Below are 24,278 nucleotides of genomic sequence, written 5' to 3'. Positions count from 1 at the left end.
TTATACCTGGGCTCAGATCTATATTCCCATTACTTAATAGCTGTGTGATCTTATGCAAGTTTCTCCCCTTCTCTGAGTTCAAATTTCACATAGGTAAAATAAGAACAATATCATCTTTATGAGCAACTATTTTAAGAATTAAGGTTTACATACATAAAACCCCTAGTAAAAGGCATATACTTTAGCCAATGATAGAAACAATAATTGATATCTTCAGATATTTGATCTAGAAATTTAATCTGAAATTATGTCAAAACATACTCATTTGAAACATAATTTTTGAACAAGTTTTCTTACTGTTATACCTACTAATAAATCAATTAAATCTATACCCTTAAATCTGATTGTTTACAAAGTGCTATTTTTGTAGGGAGGAAGTGGAAGGTAGGAGAAAAAAAAGAAATAACACAAAAAGAAAATAAATGTTTCAGCTGTTAAAAGATGGTCTGACTGCAGAATCTTCTGTGCATAAGAAAATCCAAGAATAATTTTGCACCTGCAACTGAGGGATTAGGTTGAAGGCATTAGGAATTCCCTGTACTTGAGAAAGTATCTCTGAACTCTCATTCCTTCTCTTTCTCTCGGGATTTCAAGGGCATCATGGGCTTTGTACTGCACATCTTGAAGTTCCCATTAATACTGGGAAACCCAGCAAGACACAGTTATGTTAGTGTGTTACCCCATGAATTCTGATCCTTCTAGGAAGTGTAGAACATAAGCAGAAAATGGGAAACTAAAAGAAAGGGGAAAAGGAAAAAGAAAGGAAGGTAATGGAAAATCACCTAAACAACACTAAATGATCAGCACTAATAAAGTAGGTCAGAAAAAAATCACTAATACACAAATAATTAGAAATTAATTTGCAGTTAAAAATATTGCTTCTACAAATATTAGATGTCGACTTCTTTTTAATCATTTAAACTTCCCTTAAAATTAGCTTACCAGAATCATAGCTTGGCGGCTTCATATCTCCCTGATTCAATTCTGTTCCATATTTCAACTTGTGGTATTTGGCTCTAACAAAGAAATAAAAAAATACAAACCATCTTAAACATATTTAAATGAACTTGAGGATATGTAACAGGAGTAGTCATCAGCATACATTAGTCCTGGTTACCTTTCAAAACAGCCTTCTACGGTGTCAAAGTGGTCATCATTATTATTTTTTTTATTGTTACACCATTAAGTGTCATTATAACAAATAAAAGAAAAACACTGGGAATCATAAATCTTTCTATAATTACATATCACATTCTACTTTCTATAGTATTCAAATTTCCTTGATGATTGCCAAAGAACAATTCTACTGTCAAAAGCAGTAAATAAATTTGGATTATGAAATAAACTTGTAGAAGACTAACCTTTCTCAAAATTGATGTATTTATAAAAAGAAAACTCATCTAATGATCTGTACATACAATGGAATATTATGCAGCCATAACAAAAGAGTGAGATCCTGCTATTTGTGACAACATGGATGGATCCAGAGGATATCGTGCTAAGTGAAATAAGACTAAGAAAAACAAATACCAACTGGTTTCACTCATATGTAGAATCTAAAAAAAAAAAAAAAAAAAAAAAAGAATAAACAAACAAAAAGCAGAATCAGAACAGAGAATTACCAGAGGTAAGGGTGGTGGGGGAATAGGCAAAATGGGGGAAGGGACTGGGAGATAAAGGCTTGAGTTATGGAATGAATAAGTCACAGGAATAAAAGGTACAGCACAAGGAATACAGTCGATGATATTGTAATAGCACCGTATGATGACACATGGTAGCTACATTTATGGCAAACATAGCATAACATATAGAGATACTGAATCACTGTGTTGGACACCTGAAACTAATGTAACATTGTGTATCAACTATACTCAAAAAAAGTTTTAAGTAATCTATAATACTCTGTGCCTTGTCAGGCAATTATGATTTATCAAGTATGCATTAAAGTAAACAATCCAAAGGAGGGAAGAGGAATCAGCCCTAACCACCAGTGTTGAATAAGATATTTCAACAGGAATGAACAAATTTTTTTTAATAGTCAAGATATACTTTGCCTTTTCAGGAAGAACTGTGAACAGAAATTCGTATCTATTTCCCTTTTAAAGCTAGCTGAATATAATTATTTCTGGCTAACCTGATTTCACCATTTCAGATTTAACCATCTGAGAACAGAAAAGTAATCCAGATAAAGTAAAAATTTTAAAGGTCAACCAAAAATGGTTATACTTACATAATGTATTTATGTATTTTGACTGATTTGCTTCCCTAAAATATTGAGGCCTTTTATAATAAATATTAAATGTAATAAGGTTAGGATAACAACAACAATAATAATAATTTGAAAAACCAAAGTAATAAAGTGATAAAGAAGGAATGAGGGGATAATATAACCAAATTTCAAGTTAATTTTTTTATAAAAAACTAATTGAGCATGTAACATAAATAAGTTTTTGTATTTCAAAAAAGGTATAAAGGAAATGGAAATTCTTTGGTCAAATGGGCAAAGTACTGGAATTCATATTATTTTGCAGCTATAACAGAAAAATCAAAGTTTATATAGAGGAGAATCTTAAGAAAACCTATGAAAATTACAGACAGCTGTGTTCTATTTAAGGTAGGTAGCAAATATATGAGTATATTATATATTAGTCTTTTTACGTTTTGCATATGTACGAAATGTTTTATAATAATATGTACCTATTAAAAATAAAAAAGAATTTTTAAAAATTTTTTATTTACATATAATGTATTATTTGCCCCAGGGATACAGGTCTGTGAATCATAAGGCTTACACATTTCACAGCACTCACCATAGCACATACCCTCCCCAATGTCCATAACCCAGCCACCCTATCCCTCTCAGCCACACCCCAGCAACCCTCAGTTTGTTTCATGAGATTAAGAGTCTCTTATGGTTAAAAGTAAAAAAGAATATTTATTTTATATATGTGTTTTATATATATATATATGTATATATATGAATATATATGTATACTTCATATGCATAGAAGATTTCTGGAAAAATACATGATGCATAAGATATTAGCAAGATTTCCTTTGGTAAGGGAATGCAATGCATAAGGGAGACCATACCGTGTTATTTGGCTAATTAACAACATGCATATATTTCTTCTTTTTTTAAAAATTTTAATAAATACTTTTGTTCCAAATTAACTAGAATATCTTTTTCTCTATTCCCAATGTTAATCACAAAGATTTCATAACCAGATCAAACATTTCCTAGCCTATTTCGACGTATTTATAACAATGTTGATTATTAGAGAATATAGTCACTTAATTTTACTTAGTTACCAGAAAGTAAACAAGGTTCTTTTTTTTTTTTTTTTTTAAAGATTTTATTTATTTATTTGTCAGAGACTGAGGGAGAGAGAGCGAGCGAGCACAGGCGGACAGAGAGGCAGGCAGAGGCAGAGGGAGAAGCAGGCTCCCTGCCGAGCAAGGAGCCCGATGTGGGACTCGATCCCAGGACACCGGGATCATGACCTGAGCCGAAGGCAGCCGCTTAACCAACTGAGCCACCCAGGCGTCCCCGTAAACAAGGTTCTTAATGTAACTGTCAATCTTCAGATTTTTCATCTACCATGACACAAAGTTATAATACCTCCTAAAAGTCAAATAGCAATTGAAAGTAATTGGTGTGAGGATGGAATTAAAGTAGCAATAAAATATTATGGAGTTTATATATGTATATGTATATATACATATATATGTATACACACACACACGCACACAAATATGAATGTGTGTGCGTGTGTGTGTGTATAGGAAAAAACATTTCTACACAGGAAACACTGCACTATAGCGCATTCTAGTGGTCTTGGGAAAAACTGCAACAGAGTTTATATAAAAGGGGAATAGAAAATATTCTTTACAATGTATATAATAAAAATAACATACTATGAACTAACAGTTCATTAAAAAAATAGACACAGACAAAGTAAGTAAAGAACTGTTGTGTTTACCACTGGCTGCATTCCCTTAAAGCAGGGTCTCCCTACTAAACTGTTAAATTCACTGAAAAATAATTTACTCACAGAAACTTTCTCAACTTAGTAACATTCCTTTTGAAGCCAACATGCCAAATACTTTTCTCACTCATATTGTTTCCCATGGTTTTATTTTTTTTTAAGATTTTATTTATTTGACAGAGACACGGTGAGAGAGGGAACACAAGCAGGGTGAGTAAGAGAGAGAGAAGTAGGCTTCCCACAAAGCAGGGAGCCCAATATGGGACTCAATCCCAGGACCCTGGGATCATGACCTGAGTCGAAGGCGGATGCTTAATGACTGAGCCACCCAAGCGCCCCGTTTCCCATGGTTTTAATACTTCATCTCACAATGTTACCTACCACAATCTTACTCCCTTATCTTTTTGTCTAAATGTGACTGTAAAATAAACAGCAGAGCTCATGCCTATGAACTCTATGTCTAATACATAGCTTCGCCTCCCAACTGGCCTTTATTGGATAAAAGAGCATGAAAGTTGTGTAATAATAAAGAAGTTCCATTACAGTTTTGTTTCCAAGTCTCTTACTATAAATAATGTGGTAGGAATATAACAAAGCATCCCAATCACATTTTAAGTGTTGATGCTAAAAATAATTTTATTAAATCAAGGAACTGTTTCTGAATTCTTTTGACATCTCAGGCACAGTACTGGCTGCTGGGAATAACCTGCAATTTATAGTTGATTAAAGGTGGAGGCAAGGAGATGCCTAAGAGATAGAAACTGAGTAACAACAGCACACTGTGATAAGAGTTATGAGTTTTATCATGTTATAGGAATTCAGATAACAGGTTATCTAATTCTGTCAAAGGTGGCGTCAAGGAGAACTACCAAAAAAAAGATAACATATGAGATTTTACCTAAACCTCAAAAACCATTTCCAATCAGACAAATGGATTGATGAAGAGTATTTCTGTCAATAGAAAAAGTGGGGGAAAAAATACATCATGGGTCCAAAAAAAAAAAAAACTCTGTGTGTGTGTGTGTGTGTGTGTGTGTGTGTGTGCGTGCACACGCATGCACGTGTGTATACGGAACTAGGAAGGGCCCGGGCTGTAAGAGGTTTTACTAAGATCTTTGAAATTAGCTAGATATTTTTAAGCAGGGATATAACACCTGTATTTCAAAAAAATGAATCCTATAAATGTGGAAGATGAATTAGAATATGGAAACATCAGAGGCAAGGAGGACATTTTTTAGTTTTTATAGTAGTGCAGATGAAAGAGAGAAATGGGAAAAATGGAATGTTTCAGAATTGTATCTTATATAGTATTTAAGGTTCTTCAGTATAGTTCCTGAGTAAATCTTAAACACTATGTATTCTTGAAAAATAAGATGTAAATTTGCTCATTTTGTATATTCCATCACACTTTAAGGAATGCCTTGAAGAATTCCTGACTAGGCGAGTAATCTTTCTGTAATGTTAAAGATTCAGTTTCACTTAATTTTGGATCTTTTTAAGTGGGACTACTTAGAAAATCTGTAACACAGCAATTCTCAATCATGATCCTTATACTTAGCTCTGTCAGGGTAAATGACAAGATGTCTAGAATTCGCTGTTCTAAAATAGATAAAGATGAAGCAAGACTGACGGGAACATTAACTGTTGAGGCTTGGAGGTGTATATAAAAGATATCAGTCTCTCTACATTTATGTTTCAAATTATGCTCAATAAAAAAAAACCTTAAAAATTCTTGGCTTAAAAAAAATTATTAAAAAAAATTTCAGAATTAAAAGAATGGAAATGTTCTAGAACTCCAAAATTTTTTAAAATTCCTGGCATTAAAGCATTAGAAAAATAACTTCAGAGTTAAAGAACTGATATGTTCAAGAGCTCTAATCCAAAAAGAAATGCTTTTTTATTCCTTATTATACTTAAATAGTGCCATAACATCAGGAATAATCTCAAATCATTCAGTAAATTTCAAAAGATACAAAATCAGTGACTCCTCTCAAGAATTCCATGAGTTAAAAAAAAAGAAATCTTCCCTAGATCCAGCCAGTAATCTCTTCTGCTCTTCAAAGTCAAACTACTTGAAAAAAATAAGTGACTGTATCTGTCTCCACTTTATCTGTCCTTCTCAGCCCTCAATCCCCTGTGATCTGGTTTATGTTCCTGCTACCTCACTGAAACTATTCTGGCAAGACCGGCAAGCTTCTACCTGGCAAATACAGATGACTACTTTCAGTTTACTTACTTTGAGTCTGTTTGGCATCTGCAATAGTCAAACTCCCACCTTCTTTGGCTTGCTTCTACTACACTGCTCTCTCTTCCTTCTCAACCATCCCTTTGCTGGCTCTTCCTCCCTCTGCCTCAAACATTTCCATCTCCTGTGGCTCCGGATGATTCTCTCTTCTCCCATATTACTTCTTCTGCTTGCTTCAACTACTCCTATAACTTTATGCACAATATTTATGGTTCCCAAGTATATACCTCGAGTCCTCAGTCCCACTCCCATATCTGTTTTTCAACACTTACTTCTTAATCTTTAATTCATTTGATAACTTATAAAACTTTCACTCAAGCCAGAAACTTCTATACCTCTATACCCAATCCTCTCTAATTTTTATGGATTCTATTTAAAATGTTTCATAGCAGGACGCCTGGGTGGCTCAGTTGGTTAAGCGGCTGCCTTCGGCTCAGGTCATGATCCCAGCGTCCTGGGATCGAGTCCCACATCGTGCTCCTTGCCTGGCAGGGAGCCTGCTTCTCCCTCTCCCTCTGTGGGCTACTCTGTCTGCCTGTGCTCGCTCACTCTCTCTCTCTCTCTCTGACAAATAAAAAAATCTTTAAAAAAATACAAATAAATAAATAAAATTAAAATTAAAAAAATTAAAAAATGTTTCATAGCCTCCTCTACTCCAGCAGCTACCATGTTATAATTTCTCATCCTGCTTCTATTAACAGATTTTTCCAGTCCATCCCCCATAATGAGTGGTGATCTTTCCAAAATCTATTTCATACTATTCCATGCTCCTTTCAATTGCATGACAACTAAATACAATATGTATCCCTAGACTGGATCCTGGACCAGGAAAAAGGTACTATAAAATATGGTACTATAAAAGTACTATAAAAATCATTACTGGGACATTTCATGGGAAAAAATGCTATTAAGATCATAACTGGAACATATGAATATGGGCTGTATTAGATAATAGTGCTATATCGACATTAAATTTCCTTAATTTGATAAAGAGTTATAATTATATAAGGGAATCTCCTTGCTCTTAGAAGAAATATACTGAGGTATATAGGGGCAAAGGGGTATAATGTCTGCATCTAAGTAGCAAATGATTCAGGAAAAAAGCAACATGCCTACAGAGTGAACATACCAGTTAATACAGCAAAATGTTATCAACTGGGTGAATCCGGGTAAAAGGCATGTAGCTCTTGCAACTACTATTAGCTTGAGAAATTTTAGATTAAAATGTTTTGAAAAACTTTCAATGTTCCCTATTATATGGAAGATAAAAGTCTGAACTCCTTAGTTAAGTTCTCCATGATCTGGCTCTTGCCCACGTCTACCATTATCACTTATCAAATCACAACTACATCCTACCCTTCACACAGTGACTGCAAATTTCTGTCACACATCAAACTGCTCTGTTCCCTGTCAAATATATCCTCTCTACCTCCTGAACTTTGCCTATCTGGCAAACGCCTTATTTTTATGATGCTATTGAAGTCTCAGCTCCTCTCCAATTACATCCTTCCTTCTACTTCCACCTTCCAGATCCAAATAACCACTCCCTTCTTTGTGACCCCACTGTACTCTGTACAGATATCTCTCATAGCACCTATCATAGTGAACTGCACTTTTGTGGTTTACAAGTGTGTTTCTTGCTACTCTGAGCCCTCAAGGATAAGGACAGTGGCCTATGTTTACACTCAACTCCAGCACAGCACTTAAGTTGGATGGATACATTAATGAAATGTTTAATGATAAGGGACACACTCATACACACACACACACACACACACACACACAAACATGCCTAGTTACTTTACTATAGGTATATTTTAATTCTTCTGTATTACAAAGATACAATAATGTACTGGTAAAGCGTATAGATGTCAGAATCAGACAGACCTGAGGATCTGAATCACAGCTTTCCTACAACTTCGCAATTCTATTCAAGTTACTTCGGGGTTTTTTTTGTTTTTTTTTTTTTTTGTTGTTGTTGTTTTTAAGATTTTATTTATTCATTTGACAGACAGAGATCACAAGTAGGCAGACAGAGGCAGGCAGAGAGAGAGAGGAGGAAGCAAAGCAGGCTCCCCACGGAGCAGAGAGCCCAATGTGGGGCTCGATCCCAGGACACTGGGATCATGACCTGAGCCGAAGGCAGAGGCTTTAACCCACTGAGCCACCCAGGTGCCCCAGTTACTTCGTTTTTAAACCTTAGGGCCTGGTACACAGTAGTTAATAAATAGTTGCCATGACTAATGTTATTACTTTCTTTTCGGTGATGTCTATAATTAAATTGCTTAAAACCTAAAATATTCCCAAACTGCATGCTTTTAAAAAAGTAGTTTCCCTCCCTCCACCATCTCTCCAATACAGCTTTCAATCAACCTCTCAAGGAATAAAAAGAATCATCTATTTTTTACCAAGAGGTCAGCCTGTTTTCAATTTCCTGTGCCATTCAAAGATCCCAAGTAAAGGTTCTAATAAAGTTTAATCTGCTTCTTAGTATTCACAGATATTTTCTGTTAAATGCTATTTTATGGCAGTTTTGGAAACAGCCCATCCATTAACTTCAAAGAAAGGAGAAAAGCATGTGATCAAAACAAGCAAAATAGAGAATTTCAATATTGCCTATCAAGTACTCAATTATCAGAAACGAAAAATTATCTAAAAACAAAAATTCCAGGGGCACTGGGTGGCTCAGTGGGTTAAGGCCTCTGCCTTCAGCTCAGGTCATGATCCCGGGATTCTGGGATCAAGCCCCGCATCGGGCTCTCTGCTAGGTGGGGAGCCTGCTTCCTCCTCTCTCTGCCTGCCTCTCTGCCTACTTGTGATTTCTGTCAAATAAATAAATAAAATCTTAAAAAAAAAAAATTCCAGGGGCGCATGGGTGGCTCAGTGGGTTAAGGCCTCTGCCTTTGGCTCAGGCCATGATCTCAGAGTCCTGGGATCGAGCCCCGCATCAGGCTCTCTGCTCAGCGTGGAGCCTGCTTACTCCTCTCTCTGCCTACTTGTGATCTCTGTCTTTCAAATAAATAAATAAAATATTAAAAAAAAAAATTCCAAAGACCACCGTAATTCATATAAAAAATTTCCAAAATTCTCATCTATGACCTGCTGTCCTTTACTTGTGATCCAAGCTTAGTTACTAGAGTATCTTAGACACTAGCAACACAGAAAGATAAGGTTCACTTCGGAGAGATAGGAATAGCTGATAGCAAAGGAACAAAATACCAAAAAAGTCTAGAAAAAGATAAAAAGGTTCTCAAGACAGTCTACATTTTTTCCCAAAGAAAACATATCAAATTAAATAATATTAGTTGATGAGGGAGTAAGCATCACAGAAATTTCCTTTACAACTCAAAAACATTTTCTATTCCATAAAGAAATGGATAATGACAGCTCAGAAAGCATATAAGTTTCTCAAAAAAGGATAGGACAGAGGAAAAATGTGAAATTTCTTAAATAAATCATATAAATCAGTTTATTGGTCGTGATTACTAAACAATCACAAGAACATTAAATTAACATATTATAACCATTTTAAAATGTGTAATACAGATACTATTTCCTGAATTCAAAAGTATTAAGTATTAAAATTTGGATTTGTTTTAGGAATGACAGAAAAATTACTCCAATCTTTACAAAGAACATCATCTTCCATTTCACTGAATTACCTTTCCTGTTTAAGAGCGTACTCCAGCATTTTGATCCTCCTCACAAGATCTTTCTTCAAAATTTCTTGACCCTTTCTTTCCCCCTGAAGGAAAGCAATCTGGGCCTAAGTAGGGAAAAGAAAGACAAAGCTAAGATTAGAGCAAATTAAAAAACTTTTTAACCCAGTTGAAGACAGAAACTTTGGGAGACTGGATACTTAGATATGCAAATACACCTCCTTTTACATATGGGTGACAAGGTATTTAAGTATATAGAACAGCACTGATTGCAAGGGGGGAAAAAGGTTTGTTTGTTTGTTTGTTTATTTGTTTGTTTTAATACGCATTTTAGGGGCACCTGGGTGGCTCAGTGGCTTAAACCCTCTGCCTTGGGCTCAGGTCATGATCCCAGGGTCCTGGGATCAAGCCCCACATCGGGCTCTCTGCTCAGCAGGGAGCCTACTTCCTCCTCTCTCTGACTGCCTCTCTGCCTACTCTCTGTAATCTGTCAAATAAATACATAAAATCTTTAAAAATATATATGCATTTTACTTCAGATCAGGGATATTACAACAGGTAGACTGTATCCTCTAAGATTCTATAATCTAAAACAACCAATATAAATGCAGACATTATGCAAAGGGTACAGTACAGTCTACTCAAGTGTTTGTGGCATTGAGGGGGCTTCTCTTTTATAAAAGTGAAGATGGGGAAAGGGAATGGTAAAATCCTGAGTTCCTCTAATACCACTGCAAAGTAACAGTTCTCAGAACTTCACCACATATGTAAATCTTATGACGGATTCAAGACTGTTTTGAAAGACTTTACTCTGGACCTCCCCCACAAACAATAAACAGCTGCCTTCTCTCAATCCACACCTTTCACCCCACCCCCTTTTAGGAGATTTAATATGCAGGGAAAAAGGTAAAGTTCAAAAAAGGGAAATCAGAAACCACAGCCCTCTATAGGTTCCTGGCCCCTTCAAGGAATAATTAAAGAAAACACCCTACATTTTAACATGTAAACAAAGCATAAAATTTTCATCTTCAGAAAAACAGCTAGCAAGAATGGCTTTCCTGAATATCTAAAAGGACATTTAGAATTGAAATAGTATCTTCCACTTAGGGAACTGAAACTATGTTACAAACACTCACTTGTTAAAGTAACTCCTTTAGAGTTACACCACTAGAATGCCACTAAGAATAGGGCAGAAAGGACTGAAGGCCCCTCAAGGATAACCATCAATTTCACTATTCTCATAAGATTTTCCCCTCCATTTCTATTACGTTAACGCAGATAACAATTATTTATATTTCCACAGTGCTTTCTATTTAAGTGAGCAAGAACTTATATTTAATGATGACCTTAACACATCCTTAAGAAACTGGATTGTCCAACTAAAGTTTAGTGAGTGAACCACTAAACTTACTTCTACTCAGTTTGAATAACACTCCTTTCTATGTTTTCAGTACCATATTGAACACAAAATCCAATTTACTAAGGATCTTATAATTTTCAAGATACAAGTAGTGCTGGTTTTCTTTTTATTTCAATAACCTCTTAAAATCGCAATTAAAGAAGTGTTTTTTCTTACAGAATTAAAAATACTCCAAAAACAATCATAGATGAAAAGACATCAAATATCTATACTACCCAAACTTAATGATCATAAAACCTTTGAAATTATGTATTCTACAAGGAGATTCATTATTTTATGTAAGCATAATAATACATTGCATTTAAAGCTGATAAAAATGAGGGGTGCCTGGTTGGCTCAGTCAGTTAAGCTTCCAACTCTTGATTTCAGCTCAGGTCATGATCTTAGGATTGTGAGATCGAGCCCCAACTCAGGCTCAGCGCTGGGCATGGAGCCTGCTTAAGATTCTCTCTCCCTGGGGGGCCTGGGTAGCTCAGTCAGTTAAGCGTCTGCCTTTGGCTCAAGTCATGATCCCAGGATCCTGGGACTGAGGCCCTCATCAGACTTCCTGCTCAGCAGAAAGCCTGCTTCTCCCTCACCTCTCTGCTCATGCTCTCTCTCACTCTCTATCTCTCTCTCTCCCAAATAAATAAAATCTTTTTTTAAAAGAGAGAGAGAGAGAAAATCTCTCTCTATCCCTCATCCCCATCTGCCTCACACCCACCTCCTAAAAAAAAAGGAATAAAAGCTGACAAAAATGAAAGTCTTGTCAAGAGGATATGATAGCCCAACTTCTTTGACCAAACAATGCTTTGGCATAGAATTCTATATACTCTTCAAAATGGCTTTAATAAAAACAATAACCCAGCCATATAATTATAAAAATCAAAGTAATAATAAAATCAATGACCAATTTCTTCCTCTCTATATCCTTTGGCTAGTTTTGTTTTTCTGCCACCATCATGGTTCCTGGATGATTGTGAAACTTCAGCCCATAATACTGGAAAGTCTTTACTATGATTAAAAACTCCTTGTGTTCCCAGTACACTTGCTTCCCCATCCTTCTACCAATTCACATATTGGATTAGCTAAATATTTAATAAAAACAAAAGACCTAGAACTGTTTTAGAGAAAGATTACAGAGAAGATGGAGTTGCCTAGAAAGATAAATAAAAAAGAATAATAATATTAGTGATTTTTTTCTTGGTGATCACAGAATACCTCTGTAATACTTCTTTCTGCCAAAGATGCATAATCTGAAATCAATCTTAAGGAAATATTAGGCAAATTTAAGTTGAGGGACATTTTACATTAACTTTCTTGTAATGTTTAAGTGTCAGGTCATAAAAGTCAAGGAAAGACTGTTTTAGACTGAAGGAGCCTAAAAAGACATGAAAACCAAATGTAATACAAGATTATGAACTGAATTTGGCTATAAAAGGATATTATTAGGACAAGTGATGAAACATGGAGTCTGAAGATTAGATGGTAGTAATGTATCAGTGTTAATTTCCTGATTTTGATGGTTATATATGGTTACATAAGATAGTACTTGTATAGAGGAAATAAACACTAAAGTATTAGGTGGGAGGCAACAGCCTATCAGGTTGGCTGGCAACTTACCCTCAAATGGTTCAGGAAGGAAAAAATTCTGTGTATTACCCTTGAAACTGTTCTGTCAATATAAGATCTTTTTTTTTTTTTTAATTTTGAAATAAACACTATGCCAACTACCTTATTATGATAAGATACAAAAAAATCAATTCAAAGTCAGCATCATGTATAATAGAAAAACCCAAGAAATATGGACAATTAGGAACAAAAAAGGATTGCCATTTTTTACCACAAATATTTAACCATATCCTGGAGGTAGTGGCCAATGTCATCAGTCAAGAAAGAAAAAAGTTTAAAAACAGAAAAAAGAAAATAAAATTATCATCATTTGCAAATGATATGAGTAGATACCAGGAAAATCCAAAGAAACTGACTATAAAGTCTTACAAAAAATAGAGGAATTTGAGTAAAGGCTATATATAAAAATAATAAATTAAAACCCAGGAGCTATAAATAATAGATATAATGATAGAAAACAATCCCATTTATAATAACAAAAATAAGATGATTAGAATAAAACTTCCAAGAAAAAAATAAAATCTAAGCAAAGAATACAGCACATAATTCTAAAGTACACATGGAAAAAATAAGCAAAATAAATAAATTATTCAAAATCCCTGAATACTAAGATGGAAGGATACTGTTGTTTGAATTGGCTTATTTAATTGAAAAGACAGGAAGGGGAGGAGAGACATAAGGGGAAAAAAGACTGAAAGAAAGACAGGAAGGGGGGAAAGGAAAGAGAGGAAAAATCAAAAGATAGTGGGCTGTATCTATACAAAGGAATGTTATCTTTTATTACAAAGGAGATAGTTCTAGGTATATTGATATAGAATGATTCCCAAGATAGATTAAATGGGAAAAAAAAGGCAAGACAGAGAACAAAGTATATAGTTTGCAACCATTTGATTTAAAACAAAAAGGTAAATATACTATTGTGCTTCTATGTATAAGTAATAACTCTGGAATGATTCACAAACATGCGGTCATCCTGAACATCTCCAAAGAAAGTAACTAGGTGAATGGAAGAAAGAGGAACAGGAGTTAAAACTACCTTTAAATATCCATGTCCATCCTTACACCTTCTGAATATTACTATGCATAAAAGTCTCTTAATTGAGAAAAGTAAAGCCAATTACAGCCAAACAAATTCATTCACCAGATCTGGCTCCACAAGCCACCAGTTTGTAGACTTTGTCTTGGATTTTGTCTTGGATTTTTTTTTTTTTTAAAGATTTTATTTATGTATTTGACAGACAGAGATCACAAGTAGGCAGGCAGGCAGGCAGAGAGCGGGGGCGGGGGAAGCAGGCTCCCTGCCTGGCAGAGAGCCCCATGCAGGGCTAGATCCCAGGACCCTGAGACCATGACCTGAGCCGAAGGCAGAGGCTTAACCCATTGAGCCACCCAGGCGCCCCTGTCTTGGATGTTTTAATCCAACTACATTATTTTTACAAAGGAGAAAAAAGAATCACCAAGAGATTGAGTAGTTTATATCCCTAACGAGCACAGCATTCTCACAAATGAACTAAGATGACAGTCCAAAACCATGAATGAATCACCACTTGGAAAACTCAAGACACAAACATAATGTAGTGGGAGTATTCAGCAACAAAGACAGGACAGAAAAATGCATGGTCCAAAGGGCCCCTTAAAAGTGCTCCCTGCACATCACTACAACAGAATTCCTTCTGAAATAAGAGAGTTCTCTAGTTAGGGAACAAATCTATGCCTAGCCTCCAATACTGTTAAGTAATATGGAATAGTGATGAACTCAGTTACCTAATTTTTTTATTTTATAGCTATACTTCTCTATGAACTATTAAGCTACAATTTGCCTACTTTTTAAAACTCTTGCTTCTGCCTGCACTACTGTCACCTCAGCATTCTCAGAGTGAATTCTTCTGAACTTCCCAGAGTTCCAAGAACAAAAGATTAAGACATGCAATTGAAATCTTGAGAAAAAAATTAGAAAAAGGAATAAACTCAATTTGATCAAGTAGATAAGGTATGAAAGTAGTTTTCAAGTGTTTTTAAAATTTTAAGTCATCATGCATCCATTTATCTGTACAAGGAAACCTAACAGTAATGGCACATATATTCGAAAACTTTGGAATTATCTTTAAGGAAAATGAATGCTAGAACTTTCACAATGCCTTATAAGATTTTTACATTATATACATAGAATTAGGCCCTCATTTCCTAACCATTAGCAATAAAAAAGATTAGTGGGGGGTGCCTGGGTGGCTCAGTGGGTTAAAGCCTCTGCCTTCGGCTCAGGTCATGATCCCAGGGTCCTAGAATCTAGCCCCTCGGATCGGGCTCCCTGCTCAGTGGGAAGCCTGCTTTCCCTCTTCCACTCCCCTGTTTGTGTTGTTTGTGTTCCTGCTTTCGCTGTCTCTCTCTGTCTGTCAAATAAATAAAATCTTAAGACGAAAAAAGATAAAAACAACAACTGGAGATATGATTTGAGTCTACATAGTAAACAAAAATTAATTTTTGTATTATTTTTCAATTCCAATTTGTCAAAAGGATATAGATAAGGAATATAAATCTGTTTTATCTAAGCAGGTTTATCTGCATATGCAGGAATATCTAATAAACAAATTATTTTAAATGTACCTTGATTTTGAAACCTTGTACTCTAAAATTCAAAAAGGGCTCAAATTAGCGTTGGTGGTATAGTGGTGAGCATAGATGCCTTCCAAAAAGGGCTCAAATTTGAAACTGATAAAAAAGAAATTTTGAAACTGAAATCACCAAAAATATATTAAAAAAGAAAAATACACAAAATATTAATTTGGGTTGGACACTTTTCAGTTGTTTCTTGGTCATCTGCTATGGGAGGGAAAGAGCACCCACTTTTACAAAAATGTAAAGTATAAGAAAACTTGACAATTCAATCTTCTCACTTTGAATTTGAGCACAAACTCACAGAGAAATACTTGAAAAGTAAAAGTGAATAATACAGTTTACTTAGGCTAAGAAAAAGCATACAATGAAGTTTCAATAATTTGCTTTATATCTTAACATCTTTAAAAACCATATGTATCTATTCCTTCTGAAAAGCCTTGGATTACATTATTCTCTTAAATTCAGCCTGCCAGTTGGCTTTCTCTGGCATGCAACTGTTGCCTCTAGATAGCCCTCTCTCCTAAAGACAGTGTGACATTAAACTTTACGAGGGGAATTAATTACCAAGAGGACCCACTAAAACACAGACTTCCTGAGCCAGGCTCCACCCTCAGTCTGAAGTGGGGCCTAAGAATTTGCATTTCTAGCAAGTACCCAGGTGATGTTAATACTGCTATTCTGGGACAACACTTGGAGAACCACTGACCTACACCATCTGTGACATAGTTAGAAGGCCAAAAATAAAGCAAATAGGACGTTAAAGAACAAGGAACTGAGCTGTCCCAGAACCCTAGCTCTCTACTCCACAGAAGTGGTCTTATATAGGCCCTCAAGCTGACAAACAAGGACACATTAGCTTTTTTGATTCTCTTCCAAATTTCTTGTTTATGACTATATTTTTAGCAGTCTCGTGATTAAAAAAAGCAATACTGACCATTTTTCATTTAGTTTAATCACATTGTTAGGGAATCCTACTACCCACCACAGTCCAAACTACTATAAAGAATATAGAAAAGACAAAACTAAGTTCCTAGTCACAGTGCACCTCCAATGTAAGGAGAGTACAAGACCAGAACATGTAAGTATAGAAAAGAGCTAAGACCAGACAATGGGGTCTCCAAAAAATGAGGATTTGAATCATAAATTTATTGAATATTCACATTTATTCAATTAACTAAGCACCTGCTTTGCACCAGCGAGTTAACACTGGGGCTATGATAGAGACAAAATAAAACAGAGCTCACTGTCCGGTGAATGAAACCTGTATGCTCAACAAAATATACGTAGATCAGTAGTGTATGTTGTAACAACTAGAACCAGAAACACAGTTATAGGCAAAAACACTAAATATAAAAATAAACACAAAATAAGGGCATCTGGGTGTCTCAGTTAAGTGTCCAACTCTTGGTTTTGGCTCGGGACATGATTTCAGGGTGGTGAGATTGAGAGCTCAGTGGGGAGTCTGAGATATTCTCTCTCTCCCTCTCTTCCTCCCCCCTTTCTCTCTCTCTTAAAATTTTTTTTTTAAATCTTTAAAAATAAGGGATGCCTGGGTGGCTCAGTTGGTTGGATGACTGCTTTCGGCTCAGGTCATGACCCCGGAGTCCAGGGATCGAGTCCCGCATCGGGCTCCCAGCTCCACAGGGAGTCTGCTTCTCCCTCTGACCTTCTCCTCACTCATGCTCTCTCTCACTGCCTCTCTCTCAAATAAATAAATAAAAATAAATAAATAAATAAATAAATAAAAATCTTTAAAAATAAGTAAACACAAAACACAGTGAGAGATACCTATTCAACTCTGGGATCAAGTACAAAACTGTTGTTCATCTCAGAAACTGTATTTTAATCTAGTATTAACTTTACAGCTAGCTTTATCTTTCAACAAATGAATGAGTTTCCTGAAATTGTCCTCATAAATTCTGTACCATTATTTTTATTTATTCATCTAGCATTACTTTCCAAAAAAGATGAGTAATTCTTTTTTAGATGACACATTATGTCTGAAATGCTATAGGAGATAGTGGTATATTCTATCATATCAATCCCTCCACCCCTAAATGTATGATTAAAAATATAGACTGTCCTACACAAAAAACTCTCCATTGCCCAAATTCACACTTAAAACACTAAATTAATTATATGCATATTATCAACTGATGGCAGAATATAAATAACCGTACATCAGGTTTCTTGAATTCTCACAAAGCTTCCCTCTTGCCCCCAACCAATCAATTCCTACAGCATGCCCTCCTATCTCTCAAATCTTTACAAATTTTCTAATATTTGCACAAAGAAAAAGAAATTTCAGTTACAAAAAAACATACATATACACATATACAATATATAAGTGTATTAGATCAATATTGTACACTATAAACTTGCACAATGTTATGTCACACATATCTCAATAAAGCTGGAAAAAAGAAAAATATATATATATATATATTCATACACATACATAGAGTGGAGTGAGAGAATAAGATACCAATCAAGGGGAGAAGCTGTGGATGTGCAGTATAATAAACTTGACATTCACTGATTTAATATTCACAGTTATCACTGTTTGAGAGACACTCAGAAGAAATTCCATTAAGACAATAAGAAGCCAGAGGCCAGATCCAGAGTAAATGAGTGAGCCTAGCCTAAATAAGCATTCACATCTCAAAGTTCAAAAGCAATAACTATTTTTTTTTTAACTGAGTTTCTTCATCAAAAATGTCTCCCCAGCCCCCAACCCCGAAGAAAGCCTAACGGCTAGCACAAGTGAAGAAAAATATAAGGACTAAGAAAGTAACAGTTACTAAGAAAGTAACAGTTCTTAATCAGGAAAGAAGGAAATGTCAAATTTGGTAACAGCTTGTAACTAAGAATGTGAACAAGACCACCAAATGTTCTATACAAAAAAAAAAAAAAAAAAAAGGAAGAAAAGAAACATTACTGACTCAGCAAGTGCTCAACCTGAGCAAAATCTATTCATCAAAAGAAATAAAACTTTCATTAATACCAAGAAGAATATTAACTTCATAGGAATATTATATATAAGAAACATGAATCTCAAAGAAATATAATTCAGAGGAAGCAAGGATCCCACACAGAGCCCTCTTAATTTTAAAAGTTGAGGATGCACAAAGGTCTCAAATTATCCCTTGCAAATGACAAGTTTTCTATAGTGTATCATTTTCTTAATGGTTAAGAAAACTGCAAAGGAGTTCTAAACATGTTTTAAACCAAATTACCTTTTGATAGGTATACAATCTCTAAAGAAGCAGTCTTCAAGGGGCAACACTTTTCATATTTAAAACATTCATTCAATATGTTGAATTAGAACCTATAAATTTAAGGTGTTATGAAACTAAAGCCCAAATTCTTCCCAATGGAATTTAAGGCTATCTATAATCTGTTCCCAACTCACCTGTCTAGCTATGTCTCCAACATTCCCTTCTCACATATCCCGTGCTCCAATCAAAGCAGACAATCTTTTAGTTTTCAGATATGGCCTAAACTCTCCCAGGCCCATGCCTTGGCTTATGCTCTTCTCTCCATCCCCACTACCTTCCCCAAATGCCCTTCTGAAATTTCAAATTCTACCAATGCCAACTCTTAGCCTATTTAGCTTAAAGTAATCCCTCCCTTCTCTGAGGTACTCTGAAGAGTACTTATTATTTTCTATTAAAGAAAAATACCTCTATGTGTAAATACTGTTTTACCACTTTACGGCACTTAAACTAATGTTCAGTCAGGAAGCAAGAAAGTAAGCACTTTGGAGTACCAGGCATTCTGCTAAACACAGTTTAAGTATTTAACTAATCTAATTTTCTGTGTTATTACTGTTTTTATACCATCCTTTCCATTGAGTTTATTACAGAAGAAACAACAATAATAATTGAGTAAAAAATCAATTCAAGCAAATTTGCCGTAACTTACTTAACCATTGTAGCAGATCTTGTGGACTGGCTACTCAAAACACAAATTCCCAACCTCTTTCTACTCTGTAATGTCCCACTATAGAATCTGGAAAGTAAAATTCACACTTTTTTAGTTTCTGTTGTGGTCACTGGCTATGTAACCAATGAAATACATATGGATATCAGCTGGGGATGCAGAGAAGGTACTTATGGGAAAGTTTATCATTCACTGATAAAAGAGACACACCCAAAAAACATTCAAACAAACCTATTTGCTGCTTTCCACTCTGGTCCTGATATCTGTAATCATAGCAGTCCTGTAATCATAACGTAACAGGAAGACAATAAGCCAACAGACTCGGGGATGAAGAATGGCAGAGGAGAGTAATAGAAAAGGCCTAGTTACTTTTTGTTATCACTGAATAACTATACCAGCTTATGTCAGAGAAAAGGACTACCCACCACCAGACTTATGGAAAAAATATGACCTTTGTTATGACCGTGTTAAAAGAGTTTACTTGCTGCCAAAAGCATTCCTGATACCCATTTCACTATAGCTGGGCATTCAGACCATAATTTTTCATTATTACATAATAAATTGCTAATGATGTTCTTCATGCATATAGAATTTTTAAGCTTTTCATTTTAATTCCAGCATAGTTAACATACAGCATTATATTAGTTTCAGGTGTACAATATAGTAATTCAACAGTTCTACACATTATTCGATGCTTCTCATGATAAGTGTACTCTTTAATCCCATCCCCTATTTCATCCACCTTCACACACCTCCCTTCTGGTAACCATCAGTCTGTTCTCTATAATTAAGAGTCGGTTTTGGGGCACCTGGGTGGCTCAGTGGGTTAAAGCCTCTGCCTTCCGCTCAGGTCATGATCCCAGGGTCCTGGGATCGAGCCCCATATCGGGCTCTCTGCTCAGCGGGGAGCCTGCTTCCTCCTCTCTCTCTGCCTGCCTCTCTGCCTACTTGTGATCTCTGTCTGTCAAATAAATAAATTTAAAAACTTAAAAAAAAAAAAAAGTCGGTTTCTTGGTTTTTTTTTTTCCTTTGCTTTTTGTTTTGCTTCTTAAATGCCACAAATGAGTGAAATCATATGGTATTTGTCTTTCTCTGACTGACTTCACTTAGCATTGTACTCTAGACCCATCTATGTTGTTGCAGATTTCATTTTTTATGGCTGAATAATAGTCCACTGTATGTATGTATGTTTATGTGTGTCATATATATATATATATCTCACATCTTCTTTATCCATTCATCTATTGATGCACACTTCGGTTGCTTCCGTAATTTGACTATAGTAAATAATGCTGCAGTAAACACAAGTGTCCATGTATCACTCTGAATTATTGTTTTTGTATTTTGAGGGGTAAATACCTAATAGTGTGATTACTGGATCATAGGGTAGTTCTATCTTTAACTTTCTGAGACCTCCACACTGTTTCCCACAGTGGCTGCACCCGTTTGCATTTCCACTAGCCAAGGCATGAAGGTTCCTTTTTCTCCACATCCTTGCCAACATTGGTTGTTTCTTGTGTTTTTTATGTTAGCCATTCTGACAGGTGTGAGGTGATATCTCATTGTAGTTTTCATTTACATTTCCCTGACAATGAGTGATGTTGAGCACCTTTTCACGTGTCTGTTGGCCACCTGTACATCTTCTTTGGAGAAATGTCAAATCATGTCTTCTGCCCATTTTTTAAATTGGATTATTTGTGGGGCACCTGGGTAGCTCAGTCATTACAGGTCTGCCTTCAGCTCAGGTCATGATCCCAGGGTCCTGAGCTCAAGCCACATGTCAGGGGTCCCTGTTTGGTGGAAGGCCTGCTTGTCCCTCTCCCACTCCCCTGCTGTGTTCCCTCTCTCGCTGTGTCTATCAAAATAACAAATAAAATCTTTTAAAAAAATAATAAATTGGATTATTTGTTTTTTGAGTGTTGAGTTGTATCAGTTCTTTATATATTTTGGACACTAATCTTTTATTGGATATGTCATTTGCAAATATCTTCTCCCATTCAGTAGGCTGCCCTTTATGCATATAGACTTTTAAGGGAATTATTTATTTCTCTGGGAAAGACTGCAACAAACTGAATTATTAAGTCAAATTCTGTTTCCTGATAGATATTGATCAACTGATAATACCAACAATGTATGAGAGTAAAGTTTAACACAGCTCGCCTAGCATTGGGTGTTGTTACTGATTTTTAAACACTCATAAACATTCATTGCTTTAATGAATATTTCTTTTAAGATAATAATATTGACTAGTTTTCCATATGTTGACTATTGTCCTGTAACAGAACCATCCAAATATTAAGAGAGTAGTTCAATAAGCTATATTTTGATTGTTTTAAAAAAAATTCTTCTTCCTCATTAAAAAATACTATTAAGTGGAAAAAAATTCAAATTTTATGTAAATATATAGAAGAAATACCAGCAGATCCATTCCTTTACCCGATTCCACTACCTAGGGTTAATCAAGGTGAACAGTTTCCTGAATTTTCTTGTGAACTTTCCTGTATGCAGAGACAGAAAGATAAGCAAAAATGACATCTGTTTTGGTTACATAATTACTGAAAGTGCAGGGACTACAACTATACATATATGAAAATACATGACATTAATGAAAGCTATCGTTTACTGAGCTCTTCCTATGTTATATTTTCTAAATAAGTGGTTTCTTAACTCATTTCATTGTCACACAAAAAACACACAAAATAGTTAATTATGTACAAACCAATCATATTTAAAACATAAGTGTATATACTAACAGAGATCTGAAGACAAAACACAGATGCTAGAGGGTTCAATTCAAAGAGCTTATAGTGAAGGAGAGTAAGACTGAAATGTAAGTTTAATTGTTGCTGATTCACTATTAAGGTGGGCACTCCCTGTAGGCAGTAGGTAAGACAGGACTGGAGCTTCCAGACTAAAAACATATTTAGTAATCTTGATTTTCAAACATATTAACCGATAACATCCCAAATCAATTAAAGTAGCTACAAGTATGTGTGTGTCTATAGATATATAGGTAGATACCTCTGTGTGTGTATATATATTATTTTTATTAATTTGTAAGAGTAAGGTCCAGAAAATGCCTTTTTAACATTAAACCCATTACATAAAACAATGTCTGCTATTTTGTAAAGTAATATTCCTAATATAAATATAAATCCCAATAACTTCACCTTAACCTACTTTACAAGTATTATATTTATTTAGCTTTAACAAATAAAACTATCATTCCGTTTCCTGTTAATACTGTAACACTAACCTAAAAAACTAGCAAAAATAAATTACAGAAAAGAAAAACTGATTCTACTTGTAAATATAGATAGAAGATGATCTTAATAAATAGATATTCTATGCTCTCATAAAGAATATGAATAAGCAATTTAGAAAAGAGGAAACCCAAAAGGCTAGCAAGCTTAGAAAGAGATGTTTGATCTCAGTAATAAGCAGAAAAACTCAAGTTAATAAAAATAGGAGATATAATTTTATATTTAGGAGACTAGCAAGAAGTAGAATTCTAGATGCTACGTGATAACACACTGCTAGTGTAAATGTAGACAAGGGCAGTCATTCTCAAAAAAAAAAAACCTGGCAACTTAGCTAAATTAGGTTTATACATACCTAACCATTACTGTGTTTAAGAAATTCTCAAACAGTTCAAAGTAATGGGGTTAATGTACACAAAGTATCACATATGAATCTTTTTTAAAAAAAGAAAAAAATGACTCAATTTGATTTTTGTAAATAAAGAACACATGTACCAAAAAATATTTTACAAAGATAAGGAAAAATGGAAGAAGATTACAAGAATGGAGATTAAAATAGATAAGTAGATTAAATGAGAGGCAATAAACAATTATTGCCAAGATAAGTACAAGATCAATAAAAAACCCACGTGTATGTGTTTATGTGTGTATATACATAAAATTTTGGAGGGGTATACACTAAGTTGTTAAAATTTACCTCCAAACAGTAGATTTGTGAGAAGGACTGGTGGGAGGAAGGGGTACTTTCTGCCCTTTATCTTTCTGAATATCTTATGTTTTATATATACACCTATTCTTTTTTTTTTCTTTTGAAGATTTAACATATTTGAAAGAGAGATTGGGTGCCTGCACAAGCAAGGGGGAGGGGCAGAAGAAGAGGGAGAAGCAGACTCCCATTGAGCAGGAAGCCAGATGCCCGACTCAATTCCAGGACCCTGAGATCATGACCTGAGCCTAAGGCAGGTACTTAAACAACTGAGCCACCCAGGCGCCCCCACCAATTCTTATTTTAGAGATATTATTTCTTCTGACAAAGATTCTCTACTCCACCAAACTTCAGTCAGGCTCCTCTGAGTACAGTGCTTAACTAAGCCAGATCTTTAGACTTCATGGTCTACCTTCACATCCCCCAATTTTAGCAACAATCTTACTAAAATCAATTTGGTAAGAATCCCTCACCTTCAGTATCTCATCACCCTGAACATCTGATCAAATTCCTTACCCCTTCAATCCCCGGGTGAAATCTGGTCACCCTTGCCTGCCTTCAGCAAGAATCCTGTCCAAGTCAGTTTAGCTAGAATCCCCTTACCCATGATGTTTCCTCTTCATAATTTACATCCACTAAGCCCCTACCCCTTGGCTATAAACTCCTAATTTTTCTTGCTGTATTCAGAATTGAGCCCAGTTCTATAACGAGGTCTCTTTCCCCCTACTGCAACAGTCCCTGATTAAAATCTGCTTATACTACCCTAACCACTGTCCAGTTCTGGTTTTCCTTAACACTGCTAAATGTAAAATTTAGACAGTTTCTAAAAA

General features: G+C 35.2%; 1 protein-coding gene across 2 annotated transcripts in view; it reads right to left on the bottom strand.

The window, feature by feature from the left end:
• Positions 1-24,278, bottom strand: part of STRN (striatin) — a 100,157-nt gene that overhangs the window by 52,961 nt on the left and 22,918 nt on the right. For both annotated transcript variants that reach the window (XM_032881870.1, XM_032881871.1), the window contains exons 2-3: positions 9,897-10,000; positions 943-1,016 (exon numbers count right to left, since the gene is read on the bottom strand). In XM_032881870.1, the coding sequence (XP_032737761.1) occupies positions 943-1,016; positions 9,897-10,000 (178 nt within the window). The remainder of the gene's footprint in view (positions 1-942; positions 1,017-9,896; positions 10,001-24,278) is intronic.

This window comes from Lontra canadensis, unplaced genomic scaffold, assembly GCF_010015895.1.
Source record: "Lontra canadensis isolate GAN:19392208 unplaced genomic scaffold, GSC_riverotter_1.0 scaffold78, whole genome shotgun sequence".
NCBI classification, from domain to species: domain Eukaryota; kingdom Metazoa; phylum Chordata; class Mammalia; order Carnivora; family Mustelidae; genus Lontra; species Lontra canadensis.
Note: the sequence above shows the minus strand (reverse complement) of the source record. Positions and strands in the feature narration are given on the sequence as shown.